This window comes from Cetorhinus maximus, chromosome 9 (assembly GCF_964194155.1).
Source record: "Cetorhinus maximus chromosome 9, sCetMax3.hap1.1, whole genome shotgun sequence".
Lineage (NCBI taxonomy): Eukaryota > Metazoa > Chordata > Chondrichthyes > Lamniformes > Cetorhinidae > Cetorhinus > Cetorhinus maximus.
In genome coordinates, this window is record NC_135887.1 from 111,972,036 (window position 1) to 111,990,504 (window position 18,469).

An 18,469-nucleotide genomic window follows, 5' to 3' on the forward strand; every position below is an offset into this window, starting at 1 on the left:
ATAAATACTTGAAATGAAAACATTTATAGGGCTGTAGGGCAAGAGCAGGGGGAGTGAAACTAATTGGATATCTTTTTCAAAGAGCTGGCATGTGCACAATGTGCTGATAGGTTCTTACAGTACCAACAGTGGTCTATGTTCCATTTGCAGAGAAACCCATTTTATGCCCCTCTGTACTTTTTTATATGTTAAGCTTAACCAGCAAGGGAAAATGTACCTACTTTATAATCCCCACTCCATCCTCTCACCTTAATCTTTATGGTTATTTTTACCTCCCCTGCCCTGCCAATGTACATTAAGAAGTCTGTTATTTATCTATTAGCAATTCTGTACTTTGGCCAGATCATGAGTAATTTTTAAAGAACTCTCAGCTGTTTTACTTGCATTTGAAGAAAATCCTTTCAGAGCTTCTGGTTCTTTAAATGATGCTGATTTTCTTCAGAGGTATTTTTAGATTGTTAATTCAGAATCATTTTTACATTATACATAAAAATGTTAGGTTTGTTGCACTTCAGAGTGTCAGAATCATGCCGCATAGGTTACTGCTGCTTTGCAGCTCTTTGAAAGAGCTGTTGGTCCCACTCCTCTGCTCTTTCTCACAGCCCTGAAACTTTTTTCCCTTCAAGTATTTATCCAATTTCCTTTTATTATTGAATCTGTTTCTATTGCCCTTTCAGATCACAACAACTCACTGCATTTTTGTTTAAAAAATGTCATCTGCCCCTCTGGTTCTTTTACCATTTACCTTAAAAAAAATATTGAAAAAGAAAGTAGAGAAAGGCTGACAACACTTGATGACCTGAAGTTTTACAAGCATCTTCCAATCTGCAAACTTCACTTGCGGAACAATGATTAAACTCTATTAGTCTATTAATGGGAATTGGGATTCAAGGGATGGGTAGAGCTAAACATTGTTGCATCTTAAAGAATACAACTGTTTGTCACCTGATCTGACGCTCCTAAGGAAGGTTGAAGGAGATTGGAATTGGCCAAGCTAATACCCTTAGCTTTTGATATGGATTCAAGATCTCCTCACATGGCATCAAGTGGAGATGGAGGGTGAAGCAGGAAACAATAAACAGCAAAAAAAAATATGCACAGCTGGTTTAAGGGACCATAAAATCATACAGCATAGAAGGAGGCCATTCAGCCCACTGTGTCTGTGCCTGCTTTTTGAAATTTTTCTGCAATTAGTGTCAGTCCAGTCTGCTCTTTCCCCATTACCCTGCACAATTTTTCAGGCATACACCTATTTCCCTTTTAGTCACTTTACAAACCCACTGAAGCCTGGGCACAAGGATCTGTGTAGAGTACAATCCACAATAAACTTCAATTTTGATGTTCGATAGAGCCAGTAAACTCTGGGAATGGAAGTAATCTTCTGGCGATGTCAGTGCCAATTAATGCAAAGTCCAGGCTTGATTTTTATTTTCTTTTGGATTGTAGTGATCTAGAGTTTCAGCTATTTCCGACAGTTGCACTTTTTTTTAACTTAGAATCAACATTGCCCCATGAGCAGGGAAATGTGAAGCACAACTGAATGTAAAAATCAATTAGAAACTGCTTTGAATATCGCATTGCTTCCTGTCCATTATTTTTTGGAGAGGAAGTATTGATTCTGTGTTGTGTTTCTTTATTTCACAAGAGTATGCACATAAAGCTGCAGGGGGGAAGATTAGAGCAGGCAGTTTTATTGGAAAATGTCAGAATCTAGCCATTGTAGCTGAGTTGGGCTCCATTGACACTGATGGTGTTTTGCAGTGTCTACCACTAGTGATGATGGATTCATTAATATAAGGCTTCATTAGATGGAGATTTGACCATAATCTAACCTAGTGCGTGCACTGTTGCAGCTGTGGAGTACCTTGCTTGGGTCTTTCTGTGTACATCCCACGCCCTGAACTTAAGTGAAGACAGAGTGAAGCTGAAGTGAAGGATTGACTGAAAGGAAAGACTCCACTTTCCACAGATCCTTTCATGATGTCAGGACACCTCAAAGCACTTTGGGAGCCAATTTGCACACAGCAAGATCTCTCAAACACCAACAAGATAAATGAGCAGATAATCTGTCTTCTTCTTAGCAGCTGGTTGAGAGATGAATATTGTATTGGCCAAGACACATGGGACAGTGTCACAGCTGTTTTTCGAAATAATGCCATGGGATCTTTTATGTTCACTTGAATTACTGCAATGAAAGCACTTAATTGACTGTGAAGTGCTTTGGGATGTCCGGATCATAAATGATGCCATAGAAATGCAAGTCTTTTTTTGTTGTTCATAAAATGATGCAACATTTCTAAATTTGCATAGTCTGACTGAACATGAACAACATCATGGAAGATCTGCTAGTTTATGACATTAACATTTGGCAGTCTCAAATTAGATTTTGCACTTAGTGTCAGAAGAAGAGGGACAAAGCTGGTGATTCCATGTTGATTTTCTGTGGTGATGAAATTTACAAGCACCTTCTCAAATAACCTCCCTAACCCTGAGCAATTGACCAACATTTACAGCAAGTAGACTTTGTGGCATTAAAAGATGCAATCACAGCTCCACCTTAGCAGCAGAATAACACCCATTTCCATATAATAATTTATAAAACAGTGTATCATCCGGCTTGCCAGGAATAATGCTATGGAAGATTGGCTGGTCATATAAAATGTCCTGTTCAACACACATAGTAGCATGGCATTCTTTAAGACCATAGGAGCAGAAGTAGGCCATTCAGCCCATCGACTCATTCAATGAGATCATGGCGGATCTGATAATCTTCAACTCCACTTTCCTGCCTTTTCCCCATAAAATTTGATTCCCTTACTGATTAAAAATCTGTCTATCTGAGCTTTGAATATACTTAATGACACAGCCTCTACAGCCCTCTGCGGTAAAGAATTCCATAGATTACCTACCCTCTAAGAGATAAGGAGGAATTTATTCTCTGTCTTAAATGGGCAACCCCTTACTCTGAGATTATGCCCTCTGGTCCTAGATTCTCCACATAAGGGAAAACAGCCTCTCAGCATCTACCCTGTCAAGCCCCCTAAGAATCTTGAATGTTTCAGTGAGGTCACCTCTCATTCTTCTAAACTCTAATGAGTACAGGCCCAACCTACTCAACCTTTCCTCATAAGAAAATCCCTCCATGCCCAGAATCAACCTGGTGAACCTTCTCTGGACTGCCTCCAATGTCAATATATCTTTCCTTAAATAAGAGGACCAAAACTGTTCACAGTATTCTAGGTGTGGTCTAAATAGTGCCTTGTATAGTTTTAGCAAGGCTTCCCTATTTTTACACTCCATTCCCTTTGACATAAAGGCCAACATTCCATTTGCCTTCCCTATTACCTGCTGAACTTGTATGCTAGCTTTTTGGGATTCATGCACAAGGACCCCAAATCCCTCTGTGCTGCAGTCTTCTGCAGTCTTTCTCCATTTAAATAATATTCTGCTCTTCTATTCTTCCTGCCAAAGTGTGTAACCTCACATTTTCCCACATTATATTCCATCTGCCACTCGCTTAACCTGTCTATATCCCTCTGTAGACTCTTTGTGTCACCCTCACCGCTTGCCTTCCCACCTATTTTTGTGTCATCCGCAAACTTGGTGATAGTACATTCACTCCCTTCATCTGTCATTAATATATATTACAAATAATTGTAGCCCCAGCCCTGATCCCTGTGGCACTCCACTAGTTACAGGTTGCCATCCTGAAAATGCTCCCCCCCTTATCCCAATTCTCTTGTCTTATATTAGTTAGCCAATCCTCTATCCATGCTAATATACTACCCCCAACACCATGGGCTCTTATCTTATTAAGCAGCCTTATGTGTGGTACCTTATCGAATGCCTTTTGGAAATCCAAATGTATTACATCTGTTGGTTCCCCTTTATCTATCCTGCTTGGTACCACTTCAAAGGATTCTAATAAATTTGTTAGGCATGATTTCCCCTTCATGAAGCCATGCTGACTCTGCTTGATTATATTATGTATTTTTAAATTCTCTGCTATTACATCCTTTATAATAAACTCTATAAGATTTTCCCAATGAAAGATGTTAAGCTAACTGGCCTATTACCTGTTTTTTGTTTCCCTCCCTTTTTGAATAAGGGTGTTACATTGGCAGTTTTCCTCTGGGACTTTTCCAGCATCTAAGGATTCTTGGAAGATTACTACTAGTGCATCCACTATCTCTGTAGCTACTTCATTTAATATCCTAGGATGCAACCCATCAGGTCCAGGGGACTTATTGGCCTTTAGTCCCATTAGTTTCCCTAATACTTTTTCTCTAGTGATAGTTATTGTATTTATTTCCTCCCCACTTTTGCCCCATGATTTAGTATTTTTGGTATGCTATTACTGTCTTCTACCATGAAGTCTGATGCAAATTATTTATTCAACTCCTCTGCCATTTCCTGGTTCCGCATTATTATTTCCCCAACCTCATTCTCTAAGGGGCCTATGTTCACTTTGGCCTCTCTTCCTTTTTATAAACTTAAAGAAGCTCTCACTGTCTGTTTTTATATTACTTGCTATTTCACCTTCAAAGTTTATTTTCTCCCTCTTTATTTTTCTGTCATCTTCTGTTGGTTTTTAAAACTTTCCCAATCCTCGAATCTTTGCCACGTTGTATGTTTTTACTTTCAATTTGATATACTCCTTAACTTCCTTGGTTAATCATGGTTGGTTTATCCCCTTCCTTGAATCCTTCTTCCTCACTGGGATATATCTTTGTTGTGAGTCATGAACTATTTTCTTAAACATCTGCCATTGTTCATCAATCATCTTTTCTGCTAAACTCCTTTCCCAGCCCACTCCAGCCAACTCTGCTCTTAATACCCTTATTTAGGTTTAGCTCAGTTGGTTCTGGCCCAAGTTTCTCACTCTCAAACTGAGTGCTAAATTCTACCATGTTATGATCACAGTTTCCTAAGGGATCTTTTACTTTGAGATCCTTTATTAAACCTTCCTCATTACACATTACCAGATCCAAAATAGCCTGATCCCTGGTTGGATCCACAACATATTGTTCTAGGAAACTGTCCCGAATACACTGAATTCTTGCTCGTGGCTACCTCTGCCAATTTGATTTTCCCAATTTACGTGAAGATTAAAGTCACCCATGATTAATGTACTGCCTTTTTTACATGCCCTCATTATCTCCTGATTTATTTTCTGTCCTACAGCATAGCTACTGTCAGGGGGCCTATTGACTACCACCAGTGTCGTCTTCCCCTTGTTATTTCCTACCTCCATCCTTATGGATTCTACATCTTCTGATCCAAGATCAGTTTTTGCTATTATACTTATTCTATCTTGTACTAACAAGGCTACCCCACCATCCTTTCCTTCCTGCCTGTCCTTTCGAAAAGTCACATACTCTTGAATATACTTAGTTCCCAGCTTTGATCTCCTTATAACCATGTCTCCCTAATTGCTATAAGATCATATCCATTAACCTTTATTTGTGCCGTTAATTCATTTATTTTGTTCCAAATACTATGTACATTTAAGTAAAGAGCCATTCATTTTTGCCTTTTTATAATTTTTTCCACCTTTGACCCTATTTACTGTTTTTTTTATGTTTGGACACTCTGTCCCTTCCTATCACACTCTGGGCATCATTGCTTAAATAGCTGCCCTGCAATGCTACCATGTCCTTTTGCTTTGTAAGCCTACGTATCCCCTCTCCAGAATCCCCCCCGCCCCACACCCACTATATTGCTTAAAGCCCTCTCTACAACCCTAGTTATTCGATTCGCCAGGACACTGGTCCTAGTATGGTTCAAGTGAAGCCTGTACCACTGGAACAGCTCCCTTCTGACCCAGTACAGTTGGGAGGTCTGATGTTTTATTTTTGACATAGTGATCTGGTTTTATGATCCCTCGAGCCGACATAACGTAGACTCTAATAAAAAAAATTGTGTTACCTCAAGACTCAACTATTTCAACGCTCTCCTGGCCAGCCTCCCATCTTCAACCACTGTACGCTTCAGCTTATCCGAAATTCCCCAGCCTGTGCCCTTACTCGCACCTAGTCCCATTCACCTAATACCCACCATACTTGGTGGCTTAATTTGGCCCCCAGGCCAGCAATGCTTCAATTTTAAATTTCTCATCCTCGTTTTCAGTTCCCTTCATGGCTTCTTCCTCTACTCAACAACCTTTCAATATCCAAATCTGGCCTCTTGTCTATCCATGAATTTAATAGCTTTGCCATTGGTTGGTCTGCCTTCAGTTGTTTATGCCCAAAGCTTCTGGCCTTCTCTAAGCCGCTCTGCTTCTATCACCTGCTTTTAAGACGCTTCTTAAAACCTAACCCTTCAATCAATCTTTTGGTGACGTATTCTAATATCTCCTTATGGGGCTAAGTTTTATTTTTCTTTGTCTGATTAATGCCCCTGTGAAGCGCCTTGGGTTGTTTTAGTATGTTAAAGGTGCTATATTGTTGTCAAAAGTAACAAATTGGCTTTGTTTCTGGTTGCTTTTTACAGAGAAACTTGAGGGTGAGAAGCTGAATGTAGCTGAAGTGACGCAGTCGGAAATTGCCCAGAAACAGAAACTGCAGACTGTCCTTGAAAAAATCAACGAAACGCTTAAACTGCCACCCAGAAACATCAAGTGGACGATTGATAGTAAGTCTGATTTTAACAGAGCAAAATTAGCATCACTAAAATTAATAATGGTCCTTTGGCTAAGATCTTAAACCGAGGCATTGTTTTCCTCTAAAAGAATTCACAGCCTGTATTTTGAAGAAGAGCAGGAGAGTTCTTGCTGGTCACCTGGTCCAATATTTATCTCTCAGCCAACATCACTTATATATTTTTAAAAATCTGGTCATTATCACATTGCTGTTTGTGCAACCTTGCTGTGCACAAATTGGCTGCTGCATTTCCTACATTACAATAGTGAGTATACTTCAAATGTACATTGTTGGCTTTAAAACTTTGGGGGCAGGACTATATAAATGTAAATTCTTTCTTCCCTTGTCCAAATCTTTTATCCTATTAAGCCACTTAGTGAGATAAAATGGGACCCACATGAAGAATTGTAATTCAAACCACCAGATGCAAGGAGCAAAAGGAAAGGGCTTGCATTGATATGTTTGTTTTTTTCCTGGGATCAAATTGGCATCCATAATTCAATTATATCTCCTCGCAGTCCAAAACGAGCTGTAGCCTTGTTTTGTTACACTTTGGATGGAGTGCTTCCATTATTGGGATTTTTATAATGTGTGCCATTTGTACATGGTGATTTTTTAAGCAAAAATGAGGACACACACAATTGGAGGTTGGCAATTGGTTTGCAGTTAGGAAATGAAAAGTCTAGTTAAAGGGAACATTCTCTGATTACTTGCTACTGGTGCGTTTGAGGAATAAAGACCACAGGGAAGATGAGCAGATTCACCGCAGCATTGTGATACAAGCAGCCATTCAAGTTCAGGGAGGGCAAAGGAATATGGTAGGGATAGGGGGCCAGGCTATTTTAAATCTATTATTGTGTAACAAGATAGAGTTAATTATCACCAGAAAGATCCTCTGGGGAAGAACAAGAATGATATGTTAGAACCTCATATCAAGTTTGAGAGTCCAAAACTAGAGACTTAAATTTAAACAAAGCCAATTATGCAGCTATGAGGGATGAGTTGGCTGAAGTAGATTGAGAAATTAGATCAAAATATATGATGGCAAATAAGCAATGCCAAACATATTTATGATCTCTGTAGAGACCTGTAATTTTTTTAAAAGAAAGAAAGGAATCCCCAAGACACCAATGGAAAGGAAACCAATGGACAAGATTTCACTTTAAAACTTTTACTGTAATGAATCAACTAAGATCAAAATAAGTCAAACATTAATTAACAAGTAAGTGATATTTCAAATAAAAAGGCAAATTTAAATATAAAGATACACCAAAGAGGTGCCTCGTGTGGTAACAAGCATTCCCATTACTTCCCACACAAATGTGAGACCACGGGAAATTTCAGTCTTTTCAACTCAGACTTCATTTTGTCGGATCTCTCACTTCCCATGTAACCCTTTCAGCTGTTGAGTCACATTCAGCAAGCATCTGTATTCGATCCAAAGTACTCGGACACAGTTACCGCCAACAATGCAAACTTCTACAAACCCTCTCTCACACAGATCACGACAGCCCTAATGGCAAAGAACCCCCAGAGACTCCCTTCTCTGAACCCTTTGAATGGTCTGGTGGGCTCTGGCACCACTTCAATAGCAATAATGGATTTTGTCCAATCTACAATCCCTCGTTCTTTTTGTCTTCAGTGTTCCTTCCTTTCCAACTGTATAATGCACACAGTTCCACAGTCACTGCTGTATTATCAGAGATCTTCAATACCAGGGTCTGTTTGAAGACTGTCAAACAGAAAACTCTTCCATTCAGAGAGAGCCTAGTCTGTTTTCTCTTTGCACCAATTCCCAGTTTTCTCAACTACCTGCCAAAAAGACAGGCTGAAAAATCCCAACACCACTGCAGTTAGCTTTCTATTTATGCTTTGCTTCTTAGCTGTTCGTCCACATGGTACCCCTGGTCACATGGGCATTTCTTGGAACCTAATGATGATATATATCAGGAAACCAGTTGACCCTCTTTCAAAATACTCCCCATCACAATTTTATTATTAAAGGGGCATTACACAAAAGAAAATGTAGATTTTTCCCCGGCAGAAGGGGCATCACAATATTCTCAACAAATATACATTCTCTTGAAGAATAAAAACTCCCAGAGAGGTGGTGCAGCCATGGCTAACTAGAGAAATTAAAGATAGTATTAGATTAAAAGAAGAGGCTTGCAATGTTGTCAAGAAGAGTAGCAAGCCTAAAGATTGGAAGGGTTTTAAAAATCAGTAAAGGATCATCAAAAAAATGAATGTAGAGGGAGAAAATAGACATGAGAATAAACTAGCAAAAAATATGAGATTATTGATTGTAAACATAGATCCCTTAGCGGCAGAGACAAGAGAAATTATAATGGGGAATAAGGAAATGGCAGGGACATTAAGCCAATATTTTGTGTCTGCCTTCAAGTAGAAGACACGAGGCCACACCAGATATTGTGGGGAACCAAGGGTTAAATGAGGGTGAAGAACGTAAAAGTAATGAGTATAATGGAAGAAAAGATACCGGAGCAGTTAATGGAACTAAATCTCCTGGAACCATTTTAAAAGATACAGTTACAGCAATAATGGATGCGTTGGTTTTGATCTTCCAGAATTCCCTAGACACTAGGGGATTCCCTAGGTTCCCAGATGGACTGAAAAGTAGAAAATATAATCCTGCTCTTCAAGAAAGAAGAGAAAAAAAATGGGGAACTACAGGCTAGTTGGTCTGACATCAGTAGTAGGGTAAATGCTAAGCTCTAGATATGATGACAGACACTTGGAAAATTGCAACATAATTAGGATCAACATGGTTTCATGAAGGGAGATCGTGTTTGGAAAATCTATTTTTGAGGGTGTAACTAGCAGGGTGGATGAGAGGAAATCAGTAGATATAGTATATTTGGATTTTTAGAAGGCATTCGATAACGTGCCACACAGGTTTGGTACACAAGGTTAGGGTTCATGAGATTGTAGGGTTGTATATTAGCATGGATAGAGAATAGGAATAAACTGGACATTTTCAGAATGGGAGGTTGTTGTGATGGGAGTGGTTTGCTGGGGGAGGGGGGGTCATTTTTTGGGTCTCATAAGAACATAAGAAATAGGAGCAGGAGTAGACCATTCAGCCCCTCGAGCCTGCTCCGCCATTCAATAAGGTCATGGCTGATCGTCTTGTGTTTTGATTTCCACATTGCCATCTAACCCCAATAACCTTTGATTCGCTTGCCTAACAATAATCTATCTACCTCTGTGTTAAAAAATATTCAATGACCCCACTTCCACCACCTTCTGAGGCAGAGAGTTCCAAAGTCGCACAACCCTCAACAAATTTCTCTTCATCTCTGTCCTAAAAGGGCAACTCCTAATTTTAAAACAGTGCCCCCCTAGTTCTGGACTCACCCACGAGAGGCAACATCCTTTCCACGTCCATCTTGCCATTCAGGATCTTGTATACTTCAATCAAATCACCCCTCACTCTTCTAAACTCCAGTGGAAACAAACCCAGTCTGTCCAACCTTTCCTCATAAGACAACCCACTCATTCCAGGTTTCAATCTAGTAAACCTCCTTTGAACCGCCTCCAATGCATTTAGACCCTTCCTTAAACAAGGAAACCAAAACTGCACACATTATTTGAGGTGCGGTCTCACCAATGCCCTGTATAACTGAAGCATGACATCCTTACTTTTATGTTCAATCCCTCTCGTAATAAAGGAAAGCATTCTATTAGCCTTCTTAATCACTTGCTATACCTGCACACTAATTTTTTGTGACTCATGTACTAGAACACCTAGATCCCTCTGCACCTCAGAATTATGCAGCTGTTTTCCATTTAAGTAATACTCTGCTTTTTTGTTCTTCCTGCCTAAGTGACCAACTTCACATTTTCCCACATTAAACTCCCATTTGCCAGATCTTTGCCCATTCGCTCAACCTATCTATATTCACCTGCAGCCTCCTCATGTCCTCTTCACAGCATACTTTCTTACCTATCTTTGTGTCATCTGCAAACTTAGCTACCGTGTCTTCACTCCTCTCACCTAAGTCATTGATGTAAATGGTAAAAAATTGGCCCCAGACCTCCGTGGGACTCGTTACATCCTGCCAATCTGAAAAAGACCCATTTATACATACTCTGCTTTCTGCCAGCCAGCCAATCTTCTATCCATGCTAATATGTTATGCCTAACACCATGTGATTTTATTTTCCATAATAACCGTGGATGTGACACCTTATCAAATGAAATCCAAGTACAGGCTCCCCTTTATCCACTTGCATGTTACTCCTTCAAAAAACTCCAATGAATTGGTTAAATATGATTTTCCTTTCAGAAAACCATGCTGACTCTTTCCGGTTGCCTTGAGCTCTTCTAAGTGCCCAGCTATAACCTCCTTAATGATTGATTCTAACAACTTCCCCATGACAGATGTCAAGCTAACTGGCCTATAGTTTCCTGTTTTCTGCCTCCCTCCCTTTTTGGATAGAGGGGTTATATTTACCACTTTCCAGTCTGATGGAACCTTTCCAGATCTATTGAATTTTGGAAAATTAACACCAGCGCATCAACTACCTCATTAGCCACCTCTTTTAAGACCCTAGGTTGTAATCCATCGGGACCCGGAGACTTGCCAGCCCGCAGCTCCATCAATTTGCTCAGTACTGTTTCCCTAGTGATTTCAATTTCACCAAGTTCCTCTCTCCCGCTCACCACCTGATTTGCAGTTATTACTGGAATGTTTTTGTATCCTCTATAGTGAACACAGAAGCAAAATATTTGTTCATTTCTTCTGCCATTTCCTTATTATCTACTATTAACTCCCCCCACTGTCACTCTCTAGAGGACCAACACTCACTTTACTTACTCTTTTCCTTTTTAAATACCTGTAGAAAATCTTGCTATCCGTTTTTGCATTTCTAGCTAGCTTCCTCTCATACTCGAATTTCTTTTTCCTGATTTAACCTTTTAGTCATTCTCTGCCGTTGTTTATAATATGTCCAATCATCTGTCCCGCTACTCATCTTTTCTGAGTTGTATGCTTTTTCCTTTAGTTTGATGCTTTCCTTAACTTCTTTAGTAACCACAGATGGTGGGTCCTCCCTTTAGAATTGTTCTTTATAATAGGAATGTACTTATTCTGAGCACTCTGAAATAGCCCCTTAAATATCCACTGCTTCTCTATTGATCTATCCTCTAGCCTAGCTTCCCAGTTCACAAGCTAGCTCAGTTTTCATCCACACATCGTTGCCCTTATTTAAGTTTGAAGATACTAGTCTTAGACTCACTCTTCTCCCTCTCAAACTGGATGTAAAATTCAATCATAGTATGATCGCTGCTACCTAAGGGTGCCTTGGCTCTGAGGTTATTAGTTAATCCTGTCAAGTTACACAATACGAAGTCTAACATAACCTGCTCTCTGGTTGATTCCAATCTGATTTTTAAAGTTTATGTATAGATTAAAATCACCCATCATTATTGTTGTTCCTTTATCACAAGCACACACTATATTTTCTTGAAGGCTTTGTTCTACACTGTGACTACTGTTAGGGAGCCTGTAGGCCATTCAAACTAATTACCTTTTTCCCCTACTATTCCTCATCTGCACCCAACCGATTCTACATTCTGATCCCCTGATCCAAGGTCATCTCTAACTATTGCACCAATAGTGCTACCCCTCCACCTTTACCTAGCTTCCTATTCTTCTTGAATGTCATGTACCTTTCAATATTAAGGACCCAATCTTTGCCGTCTTGCAGCCACGTTTCCGTAATTGCTATCAGATCATATTTATTTATTTCAATGTGGGCCATCAAGTCATTTACTTTGTTATGAATGTTAAGTGCATTCAGATAGAGAGCCTTCAATTTTGTCTTTTTGTTACCTTTGTAACATCTAGTCTTGACTGTTGATGTATTCTTAGGTTTTTTCTCTCTGTCCCTTCCTGCCATTCTCTGACCCTCATTTCTCATATTACTATTTTGCTCTCCTGTCTTGACTCTACACCTTGAATTGCTACATCTACCCAAGCTTGACCCCTCACCCCTCTTGTTTAAAGCCCTCTCTACTTCCCTGGTTATGCGATTTGCGATTTATATAGATTTATAATCTATATTAATCACCCGGATGAGGGGACCGAGTGCAATGTATTCGTTTTTATGGACAATATAAAGTCACATGGGAAAGTACGCTGTGAGGAAAACACAGAGATATGGGGGATAGAGACAAGTGATTGGGTGAGAAGATGGCAGATGAATTATAATGTGGGGAAGTGTGAAATTATCCATTTTGATTGGAAGTGTGGAGAAACGGAACATTTTTTAAATGGTGGGAGTGGGTAAAACCATGGTTAATGGAGCTCAGTGTGAGAAAGTTTGAGATCATCCACTTTGGATCTGAGAACAAATTGGAATATTTTGGGAATGATGAGAGGCTAGGAACTGCAGAGGAGAAAAGGTTTTGCTGATCACTAAAAGCTAGTGCAGTGGACGCACACATCACACCAATGACAGATATGAGGCATTTGGGGTGAAAGCTCCTGGAACCAAGCAGAGTGGGCAACCTTAACACACAGATGCAAGCACAGGTGTGGACACAGGTATGTAGAATTACACATACACACTCTGGTACAAGTGCAATACAAGGCTCTTCAAAACAACTGACTTTGTGTTCTACATGCATTGCAGCAGCAAGAAAATAATTTTTTGAAATCTAAAACTAAATGTTGGTATCAGTTAGCACTTGCAACTCACGTTTTAATGTTGAGGTCGAGTTGCCAGAACTAATTTAAAAAAAAACAAGGCAAATTTTCACGTTTTAGATGCCAATCTAGGGATCTGCTTTTACATCCCGAATTTTCCGTTTTTATTTTCTCCTGTGAATGCCCTTCATTATAACCATTCCCCTCAGCACATGCGCGCACATATGTGTGTGTGTGTGTGTGTTCCTCGTTAATGTTGTCTTCCTATACTCATCTCTCGATCAATCTATCCGACAGCCTATTCCACTGTTTGTGTCAGAGGCTGTGTTGATCTACAGTGCAGGAAAGACAAATGGAGATTCTGAAAAGACCATGTCAGTAACAGCATTAAGGAGGATCGAACATAGATTACCCTAGATTACCTAGCTATCTCTACACAAAAAGTGGAGCAAGATTTCTTCAGTCATGCTCAATTTCTTGGCTCGCAAATCGCATCTGGTTTACACTGAGGAAACAATTGGTCAACATATTGGAAAAGCTGACCAGAGATGAATTGTCACTTACGGTTAAGTCCTTCTGTGCAACAGTTGCCAACTTTATCCTTCTACAGAACTTCCTCCTTATCGCTGAGGGAGTACCGCTTGGCTGGTTGCAGAGAAAATTCATCCCTAATGCTCTTGGATTTATTATAGTCAGGATCTCTCCCCTTCAATGTTGGCGCAATGGAATTAAGTGCAGAGCCTTCCAACAGCTGGAGCTGGGCTCAAACCCAGTTGTCCTATGTTAATGCCAGCTAGGAACAGCAGCTGTCACATTCTTCAACAATCTGGAGATATTGTGCTGAAGTAAAGCCTTCCATAGACATTCTCCTGACTGGAAGCTGACTTCACACAGACAGTTTTGATTTCTGTAAGCCTTCTCCTTGTACGCAGAGATCTGATTGAGCAGTAAACCAGTCACTGAACAAGTCATGTTTCCATGCACTGGACAATAACGTAACCTTAAAATTACAGTTCAGGGGTGAAGTCAGGAAGCAGTTCTTCACACAAAGGGTAGTGGAAGTCTGGAGCTCTCTTTTTTCCCCCAAAAAGCTGTTGAGGCTGGGGGTCAATTGAAAATTTCAAAACTGAAATTGATAGATTTTTGTTTGACAAGAGTTACAGGAGTTGGGTAAGTGGGGTTAAGATACATATTAGCCATGATCTAACCAAATATTAGTATAAGCTGAAGGGGCTGAATGGCCTCCGCCCCCCCTGTTCCATACCAGGCCTCCATTTCTCTCCTGGCAACTGTTGGGTAGATTTGTCAAGTTGTCCTTATTCTAGTCACAATATGGTGCCAAGAAGATCAAGTTATTGATTTGAGAAGCTTTCGGGGCTATGGGGAAAGAATATGGAGGGACTACTTCAGTATCTCTTTCAAAAAGCTGGCACAGGCATGTTGGATGACCTGAATGATCTTCCCCTGTGCTGTTACGGGGGAAAATGCACTTGTGCAGGTAAATGTCAGAATCGTACTAGGCTATACAGAAAGTTGTTCGATCGAGTGGGCTGCAATTTTATTTTCTTTATTCTTTCATGGGATCTGGGCATCACGGGCAAGGCCCATCTCTAATTGTCCTTGAACTGGGAGGTTTACTTGGCTGTTTCAGAGGGAAGTTCAGAATCAACCACATTGCTGTGGGTCTGGAGTCGCCTATATGCCAGACAGGGTAAGGATGACAGATTTCCTTCCCTAAAAGACATTAGTAAACCAGATGGGATTTTTACAACAATCAATGATCGTTTCATGGTCACCATTATTAAGACTAACTTTACATTCTGGGTTTGTTAATTGCATTTAAATTCCACCAGCTGCCATACTGGGATTTGAACCCATATCCCCAGGGCATTTGCCTGGGCCTCTTAATTGCTAGTTCAGTGACAAGACCACCACGCCCTCATCGCCCCTTTAAATTCTTGCAATGATTTTCTTAAAGGAAGAAAGAAAGACTTGCAATTCTATAGCACCTTTCCCTACCCAAGATATTCCAAAGTATTTTGCAGCTAGTGAAATACTTTTGAAGTGTAGACACTTTTATAATGTAGGAAGCACAGCAACCAATTTGCACACAGCAAGCTCCAACAAATATTTTGCCAGCACACTAAGGAAAGCTCACCTGTGCTTCTTCAAATAGTGCTGTGAGACCTTTTGCATCTACATGAGGTGGAAGAAGGGGCTTTGGTTAAAGTCTCATCTGAAAGACATCCACTCTGACTGGGAGTGTCAGCCTCAATTTTGTGCTCAAGTCTTTGGAGTGGGACTTGAACCCACAAACTTCTGACTCTGAGCTGAGAGTGCTAACCGCTGAGTAGTGTGAGATTTCTGCAGTTACTTACAAGAAGGTCCTAGCCATTTCAGGTGAATGTATTCACCTTTCTCAAACTAGTAGTAATTACAAAGTAATCTCACAGGGACCTGTTTAATTTGTTGCTAATATCACGCAGTATAATTTCGACGCACCTGTGTCACTATTGAGCAATTCACTTCTCCTGCACAAGTTGGAGAGAGAATTTTATTTGTCTGGTCCTAGGTCTGAGCATCTTTTGACTGTGTATTTTTTGTTTGATGTCTGTAATTGATCAGGTATTGAAGCTGTGAGATTTTCTGATGCAAGATTTCCCACCTGGTCACGTGCTTGAGTGTGAGAAGACTGCACTTATTGTTTAACATATCAAAGTGTTGACCAACTGTGTGTAGCCTCCTTTATTGAGACACAGTGTAAGATGGTGCTGTTAACTTTTGTCTTTATGGTTTTGAGGTGTTCATATGAAGAGTCTGGTGGCCATTCTCCACCTGTTGGTTGCAGTTTCCCAATACTTCAGAGCACCGATTCGACTCCCAGACCACGTCTCTGTTCAAGTGGTGGTTGTCCAGGTAAATGACTACAAGAAAAGAAATCTCTGAAAAGTGTCACGTTTAATATTGAAACAGTTAAGATATACAATTGACCTGCGAATTTTCTGGAACAGAGTTAACATGAGATGAATTTTAGGGTCAGAAGGGCTGACTTTAAGTTCTGACAACAGCAGAAAGCATCAGGAAAATGAATCAGTCGCCCATTAGGTCATGTGAATCAAGTGATCAGTCAAATGTCAGATTCTGCAATTGCTGAATGTTATCAGCACTGCGACGTATATATTTTAATGCATTTATACTGGATCAGTGAAAGTGTGTATCAAAGGCAAAGGCTTAAATGAAAATAACTTATCGATAACACTTAATGTCAGCAAGTTGAATTTATATAGTGTCTTTAACGTAGTAAAACATCTGAAAGCACTTTACAGGGCATTAAACATAAAAAACAAAATTTGACACCAAACCACAAAAGGAAATATTTGGACAGGTGGCCAAAGGTTTGAGTGAAGAGGTAGGTTTTAAAGAGTGTCTTAAAGGAGGAGAGAGAGGAGGAGAGGTTTAGGGAAGGAATCCCAGAGCTTAGGGTCCAAGCAGCTGATGGCATGACCACCAAGGAAATGCAGGATGACCAAGAGGCCAGAATTGGAGAAACGCAGAGATAGAATGATAGAATCTTGCAGCACAGAGCAGGCCCGTGCTGTCTCTTTTGAAAGAGCTATCCAATTAGTCCCACTCCCCAGCTTTTTCCCCATAACCCTGCAGATTCATCCTCCTGCATGTCCAATTGCCTTTCAAAAATTTCTATGGGGCCTATTTCTTTTCAGGTAGTGCACTCAGATCTCACCAACCCCTGCCAAGAGAAGATTTCTCCCTATTTTCCCTCTAGTTCCAATTTTCAATCTCTGATGTCTGGCCACTGACCCATTTGCCCCAGATGCTCTATCAAAAGCACACATTTTTAATACTTCTGTTAAGGTCTCGCCTTGGCATTCTCTGCTCTAAGGAGAACAGCCCCAGCTTCTCCAGTCTCTCCATGTAACAGAAGTACCTCATCCCTGGATCATTCTAGTAAATATCCTCTGCACCTTCTTGCTAAACTGTGGTGCCCAAAATTGCACACACTACTCTAGCTGATGCCTAACCATTATATGTAAAGGTTCAGTGTGCCTCCTTTGTATTCAGTGCCCTTACTTACAAAACCCTAGGCTATTTCTGAACCATCTTAATTACTTGCCCTGCCACCTTCAAGGGTTTGTGAATATACAGTCCAGGTCCTTCTGTTCTTGCACCCCACCCCTCACACAGTAGTACTATTTAGATTATGCTGCCTTTCTATGTTTCTCCCAAAGTGCATCACTTCACACTTATCCACATTAAATTGCATCTGCCATGTGTCTGCCAATTTCACCAGCCTCTCTGTGTCCTCCTGAAGTCTATTACTATCCTGTTTGCTATTTGCTACATTGTCACATTTTGCATCATCCTCAAACCTCAAAATTCTCTGGATTTGTTTGATGTCGCAATGATGAGATCTTGAGTCTTGTATGTTTAAACATGAGCCATTTATTGCTAATCTTTAACTATGTACAGATCCCAGTTAATGTCATGCATGGTGCTGCTGCCATGCAGGTAGACTGTATACGTTTCACAAATGGAACCTTCATTTCCACTTGTTTCACAATCTCAGCCAAACATTTGTTTGTTGTTTTATTTTCAGATCATTTTGCAAGCTTATGAATCTTTTCATTAAGCTCAGCTTTTCCTCCTTCCTAGTTCCTTCAGTGTCAGATTTACATTTTCTAATTTTATTTCTGTCTTTTCTTCCTCTGCAACAGAACTTTGTCCTGGTCTTTCATTTTGGTTTCAGGCCAGGCCTGTCTCCGGTGAAGTGTTGACTCAGTTCTGTAATTGTGCTACTCATGGCTTCATTATCCGCTCGCAGCTTGGAATGGCCAATGGCTTTTCCTTTCAATGCCTCCTCATTTTCATCTGCTTCTTCAGCTCTTCAGTCTGTTTCTTGTAGCTTTTGGCTTTCTCCTGGAATATTGGACATTGCTGAGTATTCCCTGAGAACTGGTTCTTTAATTTATTCTTCGTAACTTTCCAGAAGAATAAACTTTGTCCTAGGGCATTCTTGAAACATGTGAAGATCTTTCAACTGGCTTTTCTTTTCTTTGCGAAGCTTGCATGCTTCATTTCCTATAATTCAACAGAGTCTCTCAAGTTTCTTCTGCTGTTCTTCCATTCTTCTGTTTAA

The 18,469-nt window shown here is 40.2% G+C and overlaps 1 protein-coding gene across 2 annotated transcripts in view; it reads left to right on the forward strand.

The window, feature by feature from the left end:
• parvaa (parvin, alpha a) overlaps nt 1-18,469 on the forward strand; it is a 102,179-nt gene that overhangs the window by 59,773 nt on the left and 23,937 nt on the right. For both annotated transcript variants that reach the window (XM_078549372.1, XM_078549373.1), the window contains exons 5-6: nt 6,493-6,633; nt 16,115-16,230. In XM_078549372.1, the coding sequence (XP_078405498.1) occupies nt 6,493-6,633; nt 16,115-16,230 (257 nt within the window). The remainder of the gene's footprint in view (nt 1-6,492; nt 6,634-16,114; nt 16,231-18,469) is intronic.